Source organism: Peromyscus leucopus, chromosome 9 (assembly GCF_004664715.2).
Source record: "Peromyscus leucopus breed LL Stock chromosome 9, UCI_PerLeu_2.1, whole genome shotgun sequence".
Lineage (NCBI taxonomy): Eukaryota > Metazoa > Chordata > Mammalia > Rodentia > Cricetidae > Peromyscus > Peromyscus leucopus.
In genome coordinates this window covers 6,619,214-6,643,323 of record NC_051070.1, presented here as the reverse complement: position 1 = coordinate 6,643,323, position 24,110 = coordinate 6,619,214, and the positions used below count along the sequence as shown (strand labels likewise).

The following is a 24,110-nucleotide window of genomic DNA, read 5'->3' as shown; positions in this document are numbered from 1 at the left end:
GCTCTCTCTGACCAGAGCATAGGCAGCAGGCAGCAGAAAGCTTGCTGTGAGTCCGGCAGGCAGCGGCTGCACAGCTGCTACTTCGGGGACCCAGGGCGCCGCTGAGAGGGCTAGGCGGCCTGTGAGCAACACGGGGCCTAGATGCAGCGGGTTCGGGCCCCATCTCGCTCAAAAAGCTGTGGAGTAGAGGCTTGGCTGCATGGGAACTAGGCATGGCTTTGTGCTAGAGCGGGCTGTGAGCACTGTGGGGCCCAGATATGGCCGGCAGGTTCTGGCTGGGCTCCTGTGTGGACATGGGGCAGAGCTGGCAGGAGCCAGCAGGAGCCTCAGGGAGCTCAGTGTGGGGGCTGGTGGAGAACTAACTGCCCCTCCAGGGTCACAGCTGAGGAGTGGCCTACAGGTCTGTGGGCCCAGCCAGGGTATGGAGTCACTTTCAGTCTGCCATTCTCGTGTACTTGAGGGTCTGAGGTTAACAGCAATCTTTTGTCTCCATGGTGCACACTTTCCCCGTTCTCTTCCATGCTGTTGGGTGGGGCTCCCAAGACCTGCCCTGAGGCTAAAATCTGATCAAGGTCTGGTTCCAAGAATGGAATGTCACCAACAGTTTCTTGTCTGCGGTACAGTGCTGATGCAAATTGAGAGTTATTCTGGTTATGGTGTATGCATGTATTTCTGTTCTTGTTTAAAATATTTGTAACTTTACAATATATTCTAGAATACTGAGAGAAATCACAAGAAAGACTTTGGTAAGAGTTTCTGTTTTAAAGGAAAAGAAAAAGCGCAATTTGTCTGGAGTAAATGTCTGAGGGATCAAAGGAACGGACTGAGGGTACATGGAAGGTTGTAGAAGGTCAGAGGTGATGTGATGTAAACTGTTTGTTAAGGTTTCTTATACCTGCAAATACTGAATTTAAAAGTTGATTCCGGTTGGTTTTCATCTTAAGAATGGCTAATGATTCTGCAAACTGCTTATGTGTGTATGTATACAGGTATGTGACTTGAAAATGAAAGCAAGCTTTAACTGTATGTATGTATGTGTGTAACTTGGATCCAACTGTGTGTATGTGTGCAAGTAATTATTGTTTAGAAAAACGAGCTTTAAACAGCAACCACGTGGCTCCCTCCATCTTGGTTGGTGATCTCATGGGCAGCCATGTGGCTGGTAGCCATCTTTTACTAAGGTTATAAAGATCTACTCGGGTTAACACCTAATACTTATGTTTTTACCAAGTGTTCAACAGCAAGTTTCTAGAGAATTTAAATAGATGGCAACATATGTTTAATAAATAAAGTAGTTGATTAATATTAAAGCTGCACATCAATGCTTTTATACACAGGAATATACCCTGCTCTGGCAGCCAAACTTTGCAACATAAAGGAATCATAGGAAACAGCTGAGGTTTGCAAATGTATGGCAGGACTAGAGTTCCAAAAAGAGTCTAGTTGCAGTGGTGGAAGACATTTGAGAGATCTCATTCTTTTAAGAACAGTTTTTATAATTAAAAACCAATGGCTTAAAAAATGTTTCTTCTTACCCAAGGTACGTTCAGGCTTAAGAATGTTGTATAATAATATTTTGCTTTGGTTTATTTACTGAACCTGTATTTGATGCTAGAAGAGCTTCAACTTAAAAGCATTGTTTTTAGGCTACTTTTGTAGACTGTTAGAGAACATAAATAATCAGTCATAAGTAATCAAGTTTTCTAATTGTAGTCAGGGTAAGTAAGTACTGATGTAAGTTTACTCATTTACTCAGTCTCTTGCATATGTTTTTAGGGTTGAGCTTGAAACAAGTAATTAGAAACAAAGTTTGTCTATTCAGATATGCCTGGACAGCCCTCATACTTCAGAGATCTGCAGAATATGGCATTTAAATGTTGATCTAAAAGCTTACTATATCAGACAGGCTTCCAGATCCTAGCAGTGACCCAAGGTCTCCAAAGAAGATTACATATGAGGCACCACAACGTCTCTGCCTGAAATATGACAACGCTAACCACAGGGCAAGATGCCCCAGTGCAACGCCTGCCACCAGGACCCAGCCCAGAATGTGGACAAGCAGTAGGACACTGGAATTGATTGCACCCTTTTGCCTGATCAAGGTCAGTCTTCCATGTCCCTATTCCACAGGAAAAATACTCTGCCTTATGGGCCTGATGGCGGAAGAAGATTGATGCTGTTCTGACTGGTGCCTCCAACGGTATGGAGACCTGGGTAGGGATTGGTCCCTGTAATTTATAGGATTGGAAGCTTCTTGGTCTGCACTCAGATATAGTTTATCCTTCTCAGATCTCTGACAGTACTGATGGCCAGGCTAGCTCTAACTTTGTCAGCATGGCAGCATCACACAACCAGATCCTCATGCAAGGCTATAGCTTTCTTGTTAGCTCACTTTTAGGAAAATGTTCTAAGATATAAAAGTTTAAGTAAGTCATAAAGGTTCAGATATGAGTCCAAAATGAGATAAGTTTCAGACTACTCTCCTGTTCTATGGTTCAGAGCTTAACATTTAGGAGTCCTGATGAGCTGGTAGAGCAATGACTACTTACTGTTCAGTCACAAGCTCAATATTTTGGATTTGTTTTAGATGTCATCTAAATATGTATAAATGTAAACCTAAAAGTGCCTCTCACCAGGCCAAAAATCTCTGTCCAATTTATACCTGGCTTTCTGGACAGAAGGAAAATGCACAAGCTTTTAACTGAAATCTGTAGTTGTTGTTGGGACTCAAAGGCATGAGTCCACTTCTGCTGTTTTACAGACAATATGGATTTCAGTATAGATTGGTAATACTAATGTATCTAAAACTTTTACGTCATTTTGTAAGTAGGCCTCAAAGGATCAAAAGAGTCATAAAAACCTAGACCCACTTCGCAGAGGTCAAAAGGACCCCAGATAAGTATTCCTAAAGATGGTATTTTTCCTCTCTCCTGGTCTTGGGACTACTGATTTTCCTATTACTAAGGGTATGGACCTAAGGGTTCCAAATAAGTTCATAAATTTTAACCTCTGTTCCTAGTTTAAATTTGTCTCAACAGATTTCCATTTGGCTGGCAGTCACCTCCAGGTTTCAGTTGCTGACTCCACTGCTCCAGATGACTGTGAGCTCCAAACTTGCTAAAAGCTGACGTGGACCAGCCCAGCTAACATGGTTCTTCCCTGTCTGTCCCTATGGGGTCAGGCAGCTACATGCTTCTGACAAATGCCCCTTTGCCCAGTCTTTGACTAGCTTTTCAGCCTTTTGGGGCCCCCTGACATCGGCGCCCCAATGCCAGCTCGAAGCAGTTCCAGAAGAGAATACATCACCCATATACCCTGTTCAGAAAAGGTTGAAATGCTGGGTCAAAAGAAAACTCCCTGGCATAGAGACAAGATGGCTAACTATACATGGCCATTATTAGAGAGGGATACCTAGGAGCTAACTGTCCAAAACCCATGATTGGGTTCCATTAGGCACATGAGAAGGGGGAAATGTGGAACCAAAATAAGACCAAAATGCTCTCACCCCAAAACTAAAGGCCTAAGACTGCTCCTTTTAGCTACAGGCCATAAGTTACTGGAACAGGCCAGAAGTTACTGAGACCAGTCAGTTCAGATTTCAGGAACCAGGAAGTGTAAAAGTACAGAGCCACAAGATAGTCACGAGGTAATGCCTGCCAGACTATGGAATGTCCTCTCCCTGGTTTCCAGGGTAACTGATCACAGAAATGCCTCTACCTGAGGGCAGCCAATGAGAAATGGTGTCGGGCAACCACTCCCTTAGAAGTAATTTCTAGAAGTCCCTAGAAGCGAGCCAATCAGAATTGTACCTGTACTAGCACCCCTAAATGATGTAACCTTGTGACTTTTCCCTTTAAAAACTGAGCTTGCAGACAGGTGGGTGCTTCCTCCAGCCTCCACTGCGTTGGATGTATTGGACGAAGTCCCTGCCTAGGCTTGTATTGCTTTTGGATATCCAGAATTAAACCTTGCTTTTGCATTCCGGCAAAAAAAAAAAAAAAAAAAGAACTAGGGTAGCTTGGAATTTTAAAATTGATAACCCCATTGCCAAGTATTGTCACAATTCCTTTGTTTTCAAGTGAGACTGAAATGAGGTTTCTCAAAGAAGTTCACTGCACTTGGGGTGTTAGAGAGCCATCAGGACCCCGAGAGGACAGTGCCAACTCTCTCTAATGGCTCTCTCTTCTCATAGAAGATGAAGCCACCCAAAGTAAGTGACACCAATCTGAGTTTCATATCACCACCATGGTTGAAAGGAAAGCATTTGTGGTTCTCACCCAGCCAGCATTCCTTGTCCGCCACCTTTCTAGCTAACCAAGCCTTTGTTTCCCACAGGCGACAAGCTGAAGGTGGTTTGTGTGCAGTTAACATTCTTCAACACCACTCATCTGCCAGTGGAAAATAATTGATAGCTGTGCTAATTTATGGTATATATTTTGTGAGATTATTGACGGAACTCTGCTAACTTGTAAACTGCCTTCTGGACTGTAAACACCTGGTTGAGTTTATCTAAATCCAACCATCCCTAAAGGATTAGTTCTGAGTAGGGACTTCATATGCTACCTAGCCATGCTTTCCACATGGGTTAAAATCAGTGTATATGTACAGAGATCATATTGTTGACAAAGAATGAAATATCATCAAACCTTCACTGTACTGAAAACCCAAAGAATCCAATAGATTACGTAGAAACAGTTTCATATGACCTGAGTCGCTGAACATACCACAAAAACAGGATCATTGGCAGCTGAGTGTGGCAAAGCATTCGTTCCGTTCAGGAAGGAGTGAACCAAATTATGAAGGCTCATGACTTGAGAATCCAGTGTGCCATCTGCTTTATCAAAACCTTCCAGAGCATTCCTGAGAGAAAGCAGAGTGTCAGTGACTTCAGTGAAGATTGGCAAAAGTCTCTGTGTTATCCAACTATCTTCTAACTTTGGATAAGGATAGGAAAGGCTCTGCTGAGAGTTCTTTCACTTCAACCTTTTGTAATGATCTTCCAGAAGGGGAAGGAACTCAACGGATGATGCCCCTGCACCTGCTGGGTTCCATTGTTCTCTTTGTGCACAGTATAACTATTTATCTTTATTCTTCTTTTCTATATTCTTGAAAGACAGGGACTATGTTTCCTTTATATTTTTATTGACAGGTTTTTTTTTATCCTGCTCAACACATGGGCTGTATTCAATAAATGAATTTTGAATCAACATAGAATCTTATATTCATATTCTCAGTAAAAAAGACTGTTGGCTTGACTGGAAGACACTTATCCTTCTAAACATACCCCAGCATTTCCCTTATTCTTCTCTATTCCCCATCTATATTTTCAGTAAATTCTAAATGTCTACATCCTGGCACAGTGACATTCAAAAATAAGATAACCTTGGAACCACTGCAGAAACTTTTCATGACCTTTTCTGAGTTTCCTACCCAGTAAGGATAGGTGGGGTCCTAACAATGTATGTTCTTTACCAACTTCTAAAGATGCTAGTGATTATGATCCAAGAATCACATTTTAGGGAAACATTCTCAGCTCAAATCTAGAGAGAATGCAGTCTGGCTTAATAGCATTTTTGTCATAAGGAAAAATAAATGAATTCTTCTTTTTAAAAACACTCTTAAATGTTACCCTTGACCTATTTTTCTTTGTTTCTTTGAGGCAGGGTCTCATGTAGTCTTGGCTGGCCTGAAAGTCACTATGTAGACCAAGTTGGCCTCAAACTCATCGAAATCTGCCTGTCTCTGCCTCCTGAGTGCTGGGATTAGAGGTGTGCACCACCATGGCCAGCCCTTTGCCTACTTTTGACACCAGTTGCAGGGCCATGTCCACTTCTAGCACCAGCTCCAAAGCCCTGAAACATTCAGCAAAATTTTTGAAATTCAGTTTAGTCTACCCTGCCCCTAGCCCCACATAAGTTAGGAAATGTATGTGGGGTGTGGTGGATTGTGGAGAAAGAAATCCGGTTTTGGAGAAGGCCACATTCCCTTGCTTGGCTGCCTCATGCTTCTTTGCTAGCACCTTATTTGTACACATTCCTAATTCTTTTGGGGTGAGATAAAACTGATAGTTTCTCTTCAAGTTCAAGTGTTAGGTTATTATCTAACAACACTTTGAGGTGAGTCTGAAAAACTCCCCTGAGAGTCAGGCCCAGTATCAGGATCTGTGGCTAATAAGCTTCTAATGCTAATAATAAAAAGTACAAACACTGTTAAAGTATGATAGATAGTTCATGAGGTGCCTTGGTTTCCAAGGCAAATTCTAGATGTATACAGAAATCAGAAGTTAGGATGGCATTTAGAAGCTAATGAAACTACAGTATTGGTAGGAGTGTATTTCCACCATCAACCCCTCCTTAGCCTATGTTTTATGCCTTTCTCCAATGTTTAGATTTGTAGGTGTCTGCCAATACTTGGATTCCTTTTGGTCCCATACAACTACAAGGATGATAGTCCAATGCAGTGGTTCTCAACCTATGGGTCGCGACCCTGTTGGCAAAGCTCTGTCTTCAAAAATATTCACATTTCAATTCATAGCAGTAGCAAAATTAGTTATGAAGTAGCAACAAATATAATTTTATGGCGGGGGAGGTTACCACAACATGAGGAACTTTATTAAAGGGTCACAGCGTCAGGAAAGTTGAGAACCACTGCTCTAAGGTAGAAGAGGTCAGTGCCCACCTGAAGCTGAAGGTAGAGTTCTGGAAGAAAGGTGGATTGTCAAACTCCTGGAGAGACAAGCAATCTTGCACATTCTTTAAGGTCGGCAACTTCTCACTATTTCTTCCTGCTTGGTTTCTTCTTAGCAAACCTTCGTAGGTTCCATTACACAGAGTGACTCGGCGGTTGTAGTCATCCAAGCTAAGATTTGTCGGATTCAAAACAATGTGCTTTAACTTTGTGGATGGTATCATGAATTTGTTCCAAGCAGATCAGTGAGAGTCACGGTCATTAGTTACTTTACATGGTCAAAAATAGATGTAAAAATATTACCCTTCGGAGTTATCATGGATAGAGACATTTCAAAAAACGTGAGTGCCCAAAACATGAATACAGGGGTAAGCATGAAAATAATTACCATTCTATTCAAAACACTGTGACAGGCTCTACAGGCAAGATGACGGCAACTGTAACTGTAATTGAGTCTGAAAAAATTAAAGAGGTGGGACAGTAGCCTCTGTTACACTGAACCAAGCCAGTGTGGGAGGATGTATGTGCAGAGCTGGGAAAAGCATTTAGGGCAACTGGAGACAAACAAGAAGCCAGAAAAACAGATGAAATTATACAGATAAAATGCAGTATTGAAACACTTTTTAATATTTAAAGTGATCAAGTCTCAAGCACCTTGATTTGATTGTCCTACATTGAATACACACATGTATACACACATATGCATGCACACATGCCCACACACACATATAAAGTTATCAATATTATATCCCATAATTTATGCAGTTAAAATTGTTGTAATAATTATTTAAAATAGTAAATTTACAATTTTTATAAATAAGCTATAATGTGTAAATAATTTTTAGTTCATATACTTATTTATGTGAGTGTATGCACACATGTGTGTAGGGTACACAAATCTGGGGGTTATGATTCCTTGGCGAGAAGCCAGCGAGCACCATGAGGCCTCTTAAGTCTCACCTCCTTGAATCTGGGTTTGCAGACCTGCCTGAGATGCCCAGCTTATTATGTGGCTGCCGGGATTGGAACTCCAGTTTTCATGGTATTTCATCAAGTTCCTTAGCCAGTATGTCTCCTCTGTAGGTCATGAAATAAACATTTTTTAAAGTGAAAAATAAATGCCTCATTGGGAACTGTGTGAACATGGTTGGATATTAATAGTTAGGTGGTAAATGTGAGGCTGAGGGAGAGGATTCACAACACATACTTCTGGTATTCTGAAATCTCACCATCAGAGTATCAGTTCATGGACAGAGGCAGATTTTAAAGACAGTGCTGTGTGGGTTTCAAACAGTGAGGGAAAATAGTTGGCAAGTGATAGACTAACCACACATGCAGAGATGGAGGACGCCGGGACCCAGACACCAGCTAACAAAAAGCCTCCCAGGCATCATTTCCCAAGTGTGTCCCAGTGAGACGGTCTGCGAAACGAGTTCCAGATTCAGACATGCTTAGGTTCCCCTAGACGAATAATGCTATGTTCATCTATGGAGCCTAGAAGATGTTCCAAGTAGTTTAACACACACACACACACACACACACACACACACACACACACACACACACACACATTTTGAACTCAGTATTCTCTAGACTTATGTGATTGCAGAGATTTCTTTTCACATCACTTATGAACAGACAAAAGCATGGTGAGAAATGGTGTTCTAGGGATGGAGTGAAACTGTGCAAAGGTATCTAGATGTCCTACTAGCGAAGGCCTGGCCTGAGAGCTTCAGGAGGTGCAGAACACAGAGGACGGATCCCTGGGGCAGGGCTGGACCCTCAAGATGGCCGCATGTCCAGGAGCAGTGCTGGCCAGCGAGGCAGCCCTGAAGTAATTGGATAATGGAGGGTGGGGAGGCCCAGGAATGCAATCAAAATGTAGGAATTTGGGAGAAAATAAATAAAGGAAGGAAGGAGGAGTAGCCTCCTGGAGAATCTTTTTCTGAGGCATAGTTGCTATCCCTTATCCACTTTTTGGTTTTCATGGTTAGTTACCTGCTGTTAACACTGGTCTAAAATATTCCTACAATGTGCTGAGAAACTACAGTATTTTGAAAGAAAAAGAGAGTCCATGTTCACATCGATCTTACCTCAGAACACTATTAAAATTACACTATTTTATCCTTAGATACTATTGTTTATCTCTTACTGTACCTAATTCATAAATTAAATTGGATCATAAGTAAGAAGAACCAGAGGGCATAGGTTTGGCACCATCTGCAGTGACTGGAAACAGGTCCCCACAGGTCAGCCGGGCTGGTGAACTGCACCTGAAAGCACGCTTCGAAGAAAGAATTCTTCCAGGACTCTGGGCCACCTATTTGCTCATGTGGCTTTCAATGATTAAGATCTATTTTTGAGCCTCCCACATCCCAAGGACTGTGCTTCTGTCCCGTACAACTCCTCAGGGACCTGTGACCCAGGCACACCAGCTTACTTCCAGAAGCTTCTCTAGAATCGTGTGTGGTGCCCCCTCACCTAGAACCTACCATCTACTCACAGCTTCCTGGCCTTACCCACCTTCTGTCTTCATTGACCACAAGTCTATCTCTGTAAATACAGAATGACTGGATCATTCACCCTTGTGTTCCCAGCACTGTAGCATCACCAAGAACATGCTTGATGCTCAGCACACACTGGCTGGATGCAGAACTGCTCCTGATTGTATACTCACGCTCCTGGTGTCAAAATGACGCCCAAGCACACTCAACCTACTAACATGATTTCCATACTTTCACTTTTTAATTTGAGAGCTTTGAGTGTTTAAATTCCTGCCTCCTGTGGAAAAACTGCTTTCAGGATCATGTAAACATAACTCTATGTACCACAGAGAGAGAAATATAAAGAAATGTAGTGTCTATCTCCCAGAACTAAGGAAAAACCGTCTCGAGAGCTCCATTGCATTACCTGTCACACACAATCTCCCAGGTGGAGAATCTTGAATTCTGACTAATCAGGGTTGGGTCATCTTGTCTTGCTGCTCCCAGGAGCTCATCTGTGCATACGTCACATTCAGCCTTCCCAGTTGCAAAGTTCCAGTACGGCAGAGCAAAGGACTCGTTGCCAATGAGTCTCTAAAAGTAAAGGTGGGTCCCATCACTTTATGGACGTGTCAGATGCTACCCAAAGGCGTGTCAGGCAAAGACTGGCATGCTTCTTGGCCAATTTTATAACAAAACTAGGAATACCAATCAGACACATTTTTTTTAAAAGTCAATATATAAAAATATTTTCATGTATGTCCACATGAATATGTAAATCTCACGTATGCATTTGTGTATATGTGTGAGTAACTTCACAATGCAGTTGTTCTGACTTGGTACAGAAGGAAATCCTAGCATTTGCAACAAAGCAGGTGAACCTAGAGGACATGATGCTAAGTGAAATAAACCACATTTAAAAAGAAAAATAATGCATAATCTCATGCCCCTGTGACATCTGAAAAAGGAACAATATCAAATGTGTAGAACGTAGGGAGAACTGGGAAGATGAAAAAGTCTAAAGATCTAACATACAACAGGGGGCAAAGTTCACAGCATCCTCACACTTAGGTAGTTGGTCAAGAGAGCGTAGTTTACTCAACACACACAGAAAGGAAAGCTATCTGAAATGCTGAGTGTATTCATTGTTCTTGACTAGTTATCACTGAAATAAGTATTTCAAACATCATGTATTCCTTAAATGCAAACACTTTTTAGAAACTGAGTGCATGGTTTTGACCAACCTGGAGATCTCTTTCCAGCCACAACAAGTGGTATCTGTGCCAAGTGACAAACGCAGGCCCTTGGTGTGAGAAATCTATGGCCTTATAGGGGCGTCCTGGACCTACGACAGTTGGGAAACGGAGATCAGAGAGTAGAATATTTAAGATGTTAAACCTTATCAGCTGCATGTCTCTGTCCAAGAAGTCCACGGTGTCTTAGTTTAAAAACATTTGTCTATTAAAAAGCAACAATAAGAATAATGATAAAGAGTTTCATAAGCAATTAGCACTTTCACAAAATAGTTGCTTTCATTTCTCAAAAGTTTGAGTTTTAGCAGAGAACCCAGAAACTCAAGTCATTTTCAAGAGTCAGTGTCCTGTTACATACTTTAATTCTTTCACAATAATACATTAAAATAAAATGCTGTCTCAAAGTGTCAATCATTAAGACCTAAATTAAATGCATTTTTAAGATATTTTCTGACTTGTTCTTTATAATTGCATAAATTTATAACAGAGAGATTACTTAATAATGTAGCAACTTCAACCACACTTCGTGCTAATGCAGCCTTTATACAACCAAGAAGAACTTTCACGAATTCTGCCTCACCCATCAATCACTTAGAACCACCAGCTGACAAGCGTGGTCACTGAGACCAGAAGAGAAAAAAAATATGCTGGAACCAATTTAGCTGGCCACTGGAACCGCGAATTTTAGCGAAGCGCTTTGGGCAATTTCACGCCTTTCTTGGTGGCTGCCCCATCCTTCTTCTGCCTTTCATAGCAGCTTTTGATGGCATGCAGAAGCTTCAGCTCTTTAGTTCTTTCAAAGTACCTGTAATAACTTCAGAGAGCTGAACAGATATGAATATAAATTTAGTTCCTAGATAAGACCAGAAACTACAGCTTCCCTTTCCTCCTGAGAGGCTACCCTCTCATAAAGCAAAAATTCCTCAGAGTAAGGACAGGAAAGCGATAAAGCTTATAGCCAGAGGAGCCCCTCATCTATCGATAAAGGAAGATGGATGCTTTCCTGCGAGGCAGCTTTTAACAACACTCGCACAGACAGCAGAGCCCCTACCTACCACTGCTCTCGGCCACAGAGCCTTTTTAAAAAACGTCTTTTGACTAAAGAAAAGTTTCAGGTTTTCTACACAAAATTATGAGAAGGACATCAAAGGGTGGGAACTGGTGATGGGCATGAAAGAGCGAGACACCAGGTGAGAACTGCACCAGCCCAAGTATGCTCGTTGATTTTGTCCACCCTGACCCCAGGGAGGGAGGAGACCTAGAAGTAGGGACAGTTGTAGAGATAGCCAAGTGTGCAGACTGTTACGAGAAGTTATGAGAAGAATCTGGAATGGACTCCCATTCTCCAGGAACAAACCAATGGCTTCTCCCCAAACCATTGGAAACAGGGGATGATCTGTCGCTGTTTGATTAATGAAGCGCCTGACCATCCACCTCCTGTGCCATATTCCACCCAGTCCCCAAGTTTCAGGTTCTGGGGGAGTCCTCAATTCACAAGCAGCATTTTTTGTTATTGTTGTGGAAGCGGGGGAACACGTGCGCTACAGCGTAAGTGTGGGTGTCAAAGGACAACTTTGTGGAACCCGAGGAGCCTCCCAGCATTTTGGAATTGTGTCGTCAAGGAAAAGTTTACGCCAAACCATAGCAACATAGAGTTCTTCTTGCTTAGCCTTGTGTATAATCATGCCTATGCTGGACGCTTATGGCCAGCAAGAAGGTGCCCCGAAACCCACATCAAAGTGGAGGGGAGAACTGTGGTCGCGTAGGCAGAAGCCGCCTGTCCTACCCTGGAAGCAACCTCAGGGGAGCTTCCCCCTGATAGTCTGAAGATGTATGGGTGGAAGGAGCCCCCGCGATTCTAGCGCAGACACTGCAGCTCTGAACAAGGCAGTGCCGTGAGCCTGGCATATGTTCAGTTAATTCCCTAATTTGAAGAAAAGGCCAGAGCCAGCTTTCAAGCCAAAGTTGATTTTTTTTTTTTCCCCTGGAATCAAAAGGAATTTGCCTCCACTTTACCAGCTCATGCCTTTGAGGATTAAGTTTCAGAGAGCGAGGATTAGGCTTTGAACCAGGAATATAAGCTAGGAGAGGTTTGAAGTGTCTGCAGAACAAGGAAGAAACGGCCCCATTTGAAGTACAGGCGGTGTTTGGTATTCCTGCCAGTCCGAAAGGGAACCTCGCTGGAGGTTGCTTCCCCGTTAATTAACTTGTATCAAATGACTCCCACCCCATACCCAAGCCAGTCGCCAGCCTCTAATAACGGATGCTAAGTCAATGGGGAAAACCCACCTAATAATGTGTCTCGAACAGAATAATAATGGAGCCAGACAAAAAAGTCGTACACGCTGCAGTTGGCGATCTGGGGCTGGGTTCCGTTGGGTCCGAGCAGTCCCAGCCAGTGCTGTGTGGTGATGACGTAGTCTGGATGGACACTCTTCTTCGCCAGGTCTAAGGCGGTCAGGAACTGCTCCCTCTCCTGGGGAGTCAGGGAATGGATATTCCGCCGCAGGACAGGTGGCTTCTTCTGGTCACAGCTGGGGCCGGTCCAGCCAAACTTGCAATCTCCGCAATTATAACCAGCAAAGTTTCCTGATTTGTAGAAAGGGGAAGATGGGGAGTGGGGGTGAGGTTATATACTTTGGAAGAAACTTTTCAGTTTAATTCCAGGTAGAAGGGAAGAGAATCGATGGTACAACGGGCCAAGAAGAAGGGCCCTGAGGCATGAGGGAAGACCATGCCACCACGGAGAGAAGCACAGGACAGGGCAGAGCCTCCAGGAACCCGGCCCCGGGCTGCTGCCTTGATCTTGGGCTTGCGGCCTCCGTTACTACATGCCAATCTTTCTTATTTTTAAAGCAAAAGAAAAAAAAAAAGCAAAAGAAGAGGAGGAGAAAGGAGAAAAAGAGGCGCAGGATCTCGTCCCCAGGACCTCAGCATGTGTCTAGTTTTGGAAATCACGTTTTCAAGGCGGTAATTAAGGCAAAATGAGAGTACTGGAGCAGCCGCTAGCCAGTCTGACTGCTGTCAGCGTGCGCACAGAGGGCGGACCGCACGCAGACCCGGGGAGATCAAGGAAGCCAACGGAAGAAATCTCAGAGGACGCCAGCCCCGCTCACACCTTGTTCTCGGGCTTCCACCTCCAGAACTAGTAGGAAACAACTGCTGTCCCTTCTCTCAGACAGTTTGCAATGACTCGTTGCAGTAACCCCAGCGAAGGCACTCCCCTGCCTCTTGTGTCCTGGACCTCTCTCTTCTAACACCCTCTCCGCACCCCAACCTGCCAGGGTCTAAGCTCTGCTGTCTATGCAGCCCACACCGCTGGGCCAGCACAGACGGATCCATTGACTTAATAATGCAGGAGGCAGAAGCAGGTGGATCTCTGTGAGTTCGAGGCCAGCCTGGTCTACCAGTGAGTTCCAGAATAAGATAGCCAGGGATATACTTAGAAACCCTGTCTTGAAAATAATAATAACAAACAAGCTGATGTCCAGCATTGAATGGCATCTAACTTTTAAAATGCTGGTTTATTTCACAAAGGAGAAAGCACTAAGACAAAAATCAATGGTGCCTGGCAGATCATAAAAGCGAGTTAAAGATCTTGGTGTCAAGAGGTGCAATCCTTTAGAATCTGCTGTCTGCAACAGAACACCTGTGCTTTCCCATACCCGAGGGACAAGAACCAGTGAGCAAGCTCTAAGACATCCCTGAGGACTGGCAGCTAAGCCTAAGTTCTTTATCTGCCTTTCCGTCTCGTACCTGTCGGTTTACTTTGGACATAATCAGCTCCTCATTCCTTGGGTGCTGATACATCTGAGAGGGAAAGTTAGCTATTATTCCCACAAGAAGATAAAGGTGCTTATCTCCAGAACATTAAAGTGATTCCAAGTACGTAATGCTGATGACCAGCTCCCTGCTCAGCCTCTGCCTCCATCTCACACCCCCACAACTATTACCTGTTCTTTCTTGTGCCTGAAACTCTTTTCCTAACCTTCCTAAATCCTTCCCTATGTGAGCTACCTATCCCTCCTTTTAACGCCACAATAGATCTGCTCTATACCGTGTTCTGGCAGAACTGGCTGAAGAGGTGTGGAAGCCAGAGCTTACTTAGCACATGCTAGGCATGTGCTCTGCCACTAAGCAGCACTCCCAGCAAGACAGAAGGACCTGAGCTGTGTTCATCAGCCACTTGGACTCCCTTTATTTAATTATTTATTTTCAAGCATCAAGGAGGCCTGGCTCAGTGGTGGAGCTCTTGGTTTCTAAGCCCAGCATCATCAGGACAAAAAGAGAGAGAAAGAAAATATGTATCACCCACTGGGTAGTTTTTACAGGGATAGCTTCTTTTATTGAGAAGTGATAGAATAAAATTTTATGTCTGAAGAATACTTACTACTCAGTTGAGCTCTCAGTCAAACTTGCAGCTGTTTTTTAAAGCCTGCTCAGAAAGTGCACAGTCATCTATGGGGCGACTTCAATGGGAAAACCCAAGACCAGTGTGGACGGGATGCCAACAGTGGTCCACGGGAATGCCAACAGTGGTCAACAGGGATGCCAACAGTGGTCAACAGGGATGCCAACAGTGGTCCACGGGGATGCCAACAGTGGTCCACGGGGATGCCAACAGTGGTCCACAGGGATGCCAACAGTGGTCCACAGGGATGCCAACAGTGGTCCACAGGGATGCCAACAGTGGTCCACAGGGATGCCAACAGTGGTCCACGGGGATGCCAACAGTGGTCCACGGGGATGCCAACAGTGGTCCACGGGGATGCCAACAGTGGTCCACAGGGATGCCAACAGTGGTCCACAGGGATGCCAACAGTGGTCCACAGGGATGCCAACAGTGGTCCACGGGGATGCCAACAGTGGTCCACAGGGATGCCAACAGTGGTCCACAGGGATGCCAACAGTGGTCCACAGGGATGCCAACAGTGGTCCACAGGGATGCCAACAGTGGTCCACAGGGGTGCCAACAGTGGTCAACAGGGATGCCAACAGTGGTCCACAGGGATGCCAACAGTGGTCCACAGGGATGCCAACAGTGGTCCACAGGGAGGAATGCACAAAGGCAAAGGATATTTTTGCTCTCGGTGTGTGTGTTGTTGTTGTGCCCATACATGTTTATGTGGGTTTGTGTTCTTGTGTGCATATGTGCAGAGGTCGACATCAAGTGTCCCCTGTTACTCTCCACTCCATTTTTGAAACACTCTCTCACTGAACCCAGGGCTCACCAGTTCAGCTAGACTGTCTGTCTGGCCAACAAGCTCCAGAGCTCCTCTGCCTCCACCTCCCCAGCACTGGGATTGCGAGTGCACATGGAAGCTGGAGAGACGATTCAGAGGACCCAGGTTGAGTTCCAAGCATGCACAGTTCACAGCTGTCAGTCACTCCGGCTCCAAGGGATCTGATGTCCTCCTCTGCCTCCACAATCTCCCGGGCACCAGGCATGCACATACCTGGTGCACACATCGATATGCAAGCAAGCACTCATAGACATTAAGTAAAAATAAATGAATATTGTTTAAAATAATAAAGTTTTGGGGGGAGCCCTGAGGGAAATGGAAGGCAGTTAGTCAGGTTGTCTGAAGACACTGCCTGGCTCATCATGCTTACTGGACCTTAATGGAAGACTTTCAGACAGAGACCCAAATGATAGGCACTAGGATCAAAACTTGAAAGTTTTAACACTTCAAAGTTGAGAGTTGGCATTATGTTATCTTAAATAAAACAGTCTCTTTCATAAAATAAATCAATAAAGTCAAAACAGAAGGTCAACAAAGTTCTCACTAATACTTTCCTACAAATATTAAAATTAAATCATTAAAAAGTTAAAAAAAATTAGGTATATAAAGCTTTTGTTAAGTACACATTGAGCCCGGCTTTCTGCGTGGTTGCTGGGGATCCCACCTCAGGTCCTCACGGCAGGCAGCATGGCACACGCTTCAGCAGCTGGGCCATCCCCACAATTCCTCCCATTCAGTTATTTCTGTGGACTAAAAGCAGTCCTAAACATATTTTAAATAGTAAGAAAAAAGACACTTAAATTTTATAGCAGGGACTTTAATACATTCTTACATTAAAAGACCTAAAAATACTTTTGACTCTTGAGGTCTGAACTTGAGTTATTCATAGCTTGTGCTGTGATTTCTACACAATGTTTCTTCTTTATGGTTCTCCTGGTTGGTGGAAATACTATCATCAACAACTGTCTTCCTCATTTATTTGTGCAACAAATAATTTACTGAACATCTACAACCTAATTACCATCAATGCTAAACAAGGGATCATGACATGAAGGTGGGTCACATATGGCATGGAATACATCAGAAATCTCTATACTTTTGGCCTAATTTTTATCTGAACTTAAAATTGTTCTAAAACATAGTCTTTCCTGGGGAGAACAAAAATGGAGAGTTGGGGTTTCTGGAAGTTGGGGTACGTAAGAGTAACATGTATTTTTCACTTGTATGATGTTGCTAAATAATAAATAAAAGATATTCTACTTTTAAAAATAGTCTTAAAACAAGTTTCAATATGCCTTCCTCTGTCCCTTGTTTTTATATTTTTAAACAACTGGCCTTTGAGCTGAACCACTCAGAGCTTGCCATATCAAAATAAGAGTTCTGCTCCACGGAGTTCTTGTGAAAAAAATAAGTGCATTGTTATAAACCACAGAGAATGGTGTCTGGGGCCCAACAGGCTCCATTCTAAGCGTTATGTTGACAGTCTTAGGGAATCCCACTTTCCAAATATCAGAGCAACGACTTGTCTTCACTTATCCCTACTGCTAACCCTTGAACATGGTGTCCTTTGCCCTCTTTCTACCCCAAACGGGATAACACGGTGCTAATAAACGCCACCTGAGTGATGGAGCGAACACTGAAGATTGGAAAAGGGCATTTTTTAGGCACTGGGGAATACAGATACAAATAAGGCTACACTGCAGAGTAGAGGAAATGGGGGAGGTGTGCACCACGAGACATCAACACAACGGGAACTGCAGAAGTCAAAACGGAAAACTGCGTGTTGTGATCTGACAGAAGACAAAACAATGTTCCTGACTTAGGAGAACACAGCACTGCTACACAGCCAAGGTGAGCACAGAACTGTAAGGGAAGCAGGAGCACACACACACACACAAACACACACACCACACACACACCACACACACACATACACACACACACACACACACACACACATGCACACACACGGCCAACCACTCACCAGAAAGCACTTGCTACTTGTCATGTATAATTCAGAAGTTTACTTAGTTAAAAAATTCCTTTGTATATGTATATCAGGTCCCTTCCATTTTTTGGCTTACACCTGGTATATAGAATTTATCAAAATACTAAAATTTAGAAAAATAGAATGTGCCAGCCTGGCACACATGGTGTGTATTTCTTCAGATTTTCTGGTTGTATCTTGCACCAGCTTAATACGAGTCACTCCTTTCATTCATGCATCAGCAGTAAGAAATACAAATGGAACACATTGAGAAAAAAAATATGGGTTTTTTGTTGTTGCTGTTGGGGAACAGGGAAGGGAGGGATGATTCCAATCTATCTCACATTGAGTGTGTCCTTGAGCAAAAATTACATTAAAAGAATCAAAACCCTCTCCTGACATAAAACTAAGATGAGGAGAGAGAAAACATCCACACACCACACGTCCCTACATGCACTGCACGGCTCAAACTCAAAACGCTATTAGACTAACTAAGCTTAACGACGACCGATTAGTGAGTTTACAAGGAAGTCTAAATAGCCTATTCCTTTTAATTAGAGATTCTATTATTTTAATAACAATACTTTATACTCACACAGACTCTTTCATCTGCAGAGCTCAAAAAGATTTTACAAGTGTGGGTTCATCATTATCCCCATTTCAGAGATTGGAAAATGAGGCGTTTAGTCACTTGTACAAACAAGAAGTTCTCAGCCAACTGTTCAAAAACTATTTGGTGCCCCAGGATTTCAAAAGCCCAAAGATCCAGCTGCAACTGGCATCGCCCATCAATGCTAACTGTCAGGTGAGCCCCAGAACGTGACGGCCAGTGCCGAAGTCTCCTGACTTTTACATTGAGTTCCTTGTGATTGCATTCAGCATTTTTTTTTCCAATTTATCAGAATAAAGAATAGAAAAATGCACTATAAAGAATTGGGACACAGAATTTATTTTATTTTAGTTTTTTAGTTTTCCCTTATGAGGCTAAAAGGTTCCCTTACCAGTCTATAGTAGCAAGCTTGGAGTCACTTATTTTATCAGTGAATCAGCAAATGCAAAGTCACTAGCACTCTGCTGACCAGATGCTAATTTCCATCTCTGCCTTAGAAACTTCAGGATGGCCAGGAGAGTCCCAGCTGCTCCATTTGCAAATGATTTTGAAGGCTCCCAGAGCCAAGGGCCTTTGGGATGCTCAAAGTCAGGTATAAACTTCACAAAGGATCTGAAACATACAAAAACACTACCCAAAGAAGGCAAATCACTCACTCTTTAAGGAAGAAACAGAAGATCACGTGTCTGTGTTTGAAACACCTGACATGTCACAGAATGACAAGTACATACACAAAGCAGCTTTCTGTTGCAAGTCTCTAAGACTTGGTCTTGTGTCTCAAGACTCAGGGAAACAGAGCATCCAACCGACAAAAACGGAGCCAAAGGGGCTGACGATGCAGCTCAGTGGCAGACGGTCTGCTTAGCCCTGGGTTCAATTTACAGAATTTAAAAAAAAAAAAAAAAAAAAAAATTTTTTTTTTTTAGTAAGTTGGAAAAGGAGGAGGAAGAGGTGTTGGGACCACCATCTACCTCTTACAACCTGTGCATGGACCTGAAAACACTGTGGTCAGTGAAACAAATCCCCCATTGGACAATAATGCCCGGCTCCTCCTAAGTGAGGAGTCTATAAAGCGGTCAGCTAACCAGAAAGGACAGAAGCAGGGTGGTCACCAGGGATGAGGGCGGAGGAGGAAATGTAGAAGTTCATGTGATGAGAACCGTTACAGTGATACATGGTGACTACGTTTTGGGAATCCACTCTAGAGTACGGTTAATGATAAGGTTTTGTATACATAAGAACGTGCTACCAGGCTGAAGCTCTTGTTACAAAACCCCAAAGACAAGAAGGACGAGGAAGCTTCTTGGAGGTGGTGGGCATGTTCCTTACCTTGATTACTGTAAGAGGAACAGAACAGCATACAGCTTATTAAACTGTACATATTGATTGTGTGCGGAACTCTGTATGGCAACTGCACTTTTTTATCTTTATTTGTGTATGTATTTGGGTGTTTCGTCCGAGAGTACATCTGCACACCTGAAGAGGGCATCAGATCCCATGGGACTAGTTATAGGTGGCTGTGAGCCACCATGAGGTTGCTGGGAATTGAACTCAGAACCTCTGGTAGAACACCCAGTGCTCTTAACCACTGAGCCATCTCTTCAGCCCCTGGCAATTATACTTCTTAAAGCTAGATGAAAGGAACAATCTATCAAACTAAATTTTAGGAGCTGCAGATCTTAAGCAACCTTAGCCCATGTGCACGCAGTACAGAATGAGCGATGGTGGTTGGGAGTTGGAGGCAAATGAAGCCTAGAAAGGAGGTAAATCACAGGCAGAGGATGGGCCCTCAAGGGTAGTCCTGATGATCAGTGGTGGGAGATGGGGGCTGAGCACCTTGAGGAAGCCCTGCTGCCAGGAATTGGCCTCTGGAAATGTGAAGTCTTTACTGAATCTGAAACTCGAGGTCAGGCCCTACTCTTGACCCATTGCCTCTTGGAACAGTAGTTCTTCTTTCATTCTGAAAGTATGTCACTCTGACCCAAGCTGCTACCCCTTCTTGATGAATATTCAAAATACTTCCTCAACAACAACAACAAAAAAAAAACAGCAAGTGTGCTTTCTATTCTGCTGTGTCCTGTGGTTTCCATGTCCACTTTCTGAAAGCAAATGTGCTTCACTATCCAAGAGAAAACTATACAGATGGGGTAAGATGAGCGACCTGTTCTACCTGACCTGCTAAAGCATTCTGCCCCTCTGAAACAGAGATGCTCAGGGTTTGAAAGACACAGCGTTTTGTCATCTATTGACAGGGAATGATTGCCATAGATGGCTCTGGAGGTCCGGGGCAAAGGTTACCCACGTTAGTGTGGTTTCCAATACCACAAGTGTGGAATCCAATGCACCCCCCGTGGGACTGAAAACCTATGAAGCGATAATGTCTATTGAGTCAAATGCTTTAATGGCTCAAAAAATGGATAATACATATTCAATATGCTATCATAACTTGTCACAATTGGTATGTAAGGCAAACTAGGACCCGAAAATGCCTTTGACTCACATAATTTAAAATAATTACAAGGACTGTGGATGTAGTTCAGTGTTAGAGCACTCTCCTGGCATACGCAAGGTCCTACGTTCGATCTCTCTTCTAACATAACAGTAAGTACATCATAACAAAACAAAAAGCTGGCCTGTCCGTACCCTCCTGTGTGTTAGCAGCCCATGAGGAAGCGGAAATATGCCAGAGGGGAAGCCTATGTGCAGCGGGCCACTGAGGGACGATGGCCTCGGGCCTCGGTGGAGCTGAGGCTTGCAGGATTTTGGTTTTTCAGACGCCCTGTCAGACATTGAGTTCATCACAGTTGTGCCTGGTTTCTGGAAACCAGAAGAGGTGAGGCAGAGGAAGATTTACTTTGAAAGGCAGAGAAAATGGAGATTTCAAAGCAACAAGCATTGGGAGAGACAGGGTTGTAAAAGAAAGGACCGCGAACAGGTCTGAGAGCTGCCTGGGTAGAATTCCGGTAGAAGGAAGCCACCGCTCCCTCATAACACCCCACTGAAGAAGCTGCTTTGCCCCATCTCCCCAACTTTGCCAAAATTACAGTCCAGTCCTGGCTTGAACAAGGCAGATGGACCTTGTTAGTGGTCTCTTCAAATCATGAGAAGTGCTGAGGCCAGGACTCCGCAGCACCTGCCTCCTCTGCTGCCTCCGGATGCCAAGCCGCACCCAACGCCTCAGCAAGTGTGAACCCATTGCAGGAGAGGCCCCGGGCCATCTTGAAAGGACTTGTTCTAGTTTCAAAGCAGGCTCTCCATCTCTGTAGCCTCCCCTCCCAACAAACAAGCCAAAGGTATGTTGGCATGTGTTCAGAAACTCAGGCTTGGCCCACATAATGTTGATTTAGTTTTCATAAGCACACGTACGGGGTGTGAAAGATGTAAGCGGTGCATCAGCCTTGCCGAATAGACCGGCCATGGAAACAGCTAGCCTAACAGTTTGTCACCAGTCGTCTCTCCCTCAGGAGGAACTGCTTTCCCGGCAAGGATTCTTCACCAAGTTCAAATTCAGAGAGAGAAGCGGCGCTGCCCCGGGGCCTCACCTGTGCACTTGCACGTCCGGTTGAAGAATTTTCTTGGCCACTGCTCACGGTCATCCTGGTTTCGAAGGACATACGGGCCACTCCAGGGCCTGGTGTCCGTCTGCACCTCTGTGCACTGGCCGCGGCCCTCTTGAGACCCACAGATGTTGGCCGGCTCGGGGCCCAGAGGCGGGCAGCACTCTTTGTTCAGTATACCATCCAAGGTCATGCAGACCCGGGGGAACTGAGCGCGAACTCGGAGCAGAATTCCACAGCCCAGGCAACCCAGGAGAAGCCCCCACCGCACAAGACCCATGTCTTCTTAACTGGGAGACCTGGCTACACTTCCCACCTGTTTCCTGGCCAGCTTTTCCCCTTGTCTTCCACTGCTGGGTTCTGGAGCATTCGCTCACTCAAACCTCCTTTTCTTTTATTTTTGTTTCGTTTTTTTTTTTCAGTTCTAACCCTTTCCAATCCCCTCTCAAAATCCCCACCTGAATCACAGACCCTGCACGTGTGCACATGCGTACATGCCCATGCACATGCTGTTTTATGTGACTCAGACAACTAACACAAATTTAATTTCAGCAGAAGCTCCTCTAGCATCAAATTTAATGAGGGGAGCGCTTCTCGCCAGCTCTCCCCGTTAAATCAGGCTCTGTCTAATTGAGTTAATTTAGAGTGCTCCAGCCATATTGCTTATTATGCTGCCTTCCTAAGACCCCTCCTTCTCTCCTTAGCCCTTGACTTTAATTGCCTTGAACTCAGTTCAAAAGCCAAGCACCGTTCTGCCTTTATTCTCTCTGGCTTGCCATGCCACAAGGCCTGGTGGGGTTTGGGGGAAGGCTGGGAGAAGCCGTCATTAGGGGGATTATAACTAGAGAAATCCTCTTTGTTACCACATGACCCTAAGTGAACAATGAAGCTGATAAAGTGTCTGGCTTTGTGTCAGGAGGGCAAAATCAGCCTCTTTATTGGGCTCATGTGTCCCAGCCAAGCTTGTGACCTCAGACTTCCCAGTGCGTCAATAGAAGCAGTGAGCATTCCGTCAAAGGCCCTTTACAGACCTGTGCATCGCTGAGCACGTCTCCCTCATGACTTCTTACTGACATGGGAGAGAGACCGCCACAGGAGATCACGCAGCCCCTGAAATAAAGAAACGTTTATTTAAGGCCGTGTACAAGGAACTGCTTTGTTGTACAATTAGGAATCCTCTTGCCTCCAGATAATAACCTCTTCTTCTCTTGTTTAGCACATCCACACAGGAGTTTTTTTTTTTAATTTACATAGAAGAATGTGCTACCATCGATTCACAATTATCATCATCTTGCTGTAAGGAAGGCAATGGGACAAACCAGAATGAGGTTTGCAAGGAAATCTTTTGATTGCATTGAAGTTTGGCACAATCAAACTTAAATCTAGGAAGCAATGATCCTACATGCTTCTTCTGGGGGTAGCATGGGAGTGTGCAGATGGGCAATGGTGGCCGTTTGTCAGAGCCCTTGTTCCTTCGCGTGGAGGAAGGACTGTCTTGGTGCTGTGAGATCTTTGCAAATTGCAGACTTGAAATCGCCCCAGCTGGAGGCTAAGAATACCTGATGCATGGACATAAAGTACCTAGTATTAAATTTCAGAGAAATTCTTAAGGTTGAGAAAAGTACTCAGGAGCTGAGCTCATGTCCCATGATTTTAATCCCAGCATTCGGGAAGCAGAGGCAGGTGGATCTGTGTGAGTTCAAGGCCAGCCTAAGCTACATAGTGAGTTTCAGGACAGCCATGACTATGTAGAGAGACATTGTCTCAAAAAAAAAGAAGAAAAGAAAGGAAGGAAAAGTACAGTTTCCCCTGTGTTTTCTGTTCTACCCCTATGATATCAAGCTGTACTAACTCAATGGCAGTGTGTACCTCTGGGTTCTGGACATTGAATCAGAGTCTTGATGATATCACAGGGCATCAGCAGTATAAGTGTGTGTGTGTGTGTGTGTGTGTGTGTGTGTGTGTGTGTGTGTGTGTCTGTGTCTGTGTGTCTGTGTCTGTGTGTCTGTGTCTGTGTCTGTGTGTCTGTGTCTGTGTGTCTGTGTGTGTGTGTGTGTACATGCATGTATGCAAGCAGGTGTGTACACTTACAGTATGTATGTTTTGGAAGGCATTCACGTGTACCTGTTTGTGTGTGCAAGTGGAGGCCAAAGACTATCATAAACTATTTTTCCCAATCACTTTCCACTTTTTTTTTTAAGACAGAGTCCCCACTGAACGATTTGGTAGACTAGCTGCCCAGAAAGCTTCAGAGATCCACCTCTTTCTGTCTCCCCAGCACTGGGATTAC

The 24,110-nt window shown here is 44.1% G+C and overlaps 1 protein-coding gene across 1 annotated transcript in view; it reads right to left on the bottom strand.

The window, feature by feature from the left end:
* Dct (dopachrome tautomerase) overlaps positions 1-22,618 on the bottom strand; it is a 43,555-nt gene extending 20,937 nt beyond the window's left edge. The window contains exons 1-6 of the mRNA XM_028868199.2: positions 21,806-22,618; positions 12,713-13,012; positions 10,415-10,515; positions 9,598-9,764; positions 6,679-6,858; positions 4,725-4,860 (exon numbers count right to left, since the gene is read on the bottom strand). Coding sequence (XP_028724032.1) covers positions 4,725-4,860; positions 6,679-6,858; positions 9,598-9,764; positions 10,415-10,515; positions 12,713-13,012; positions 21,806-22,100 — 1,179 coding nt within the window. The 5' untranslated portion in view covers positions 22,101-22,618. The remainder of the gene's footprint in view (positions 1-4,724; positions 4,861-6,678; positions 6,859-9,597; positions 9,765-10,414; positions 10,516-12,712; positions 13,013-21,805) is intronic.
* Positions 22,619-24,110: the final 1,492 nt, after the last annotated feature.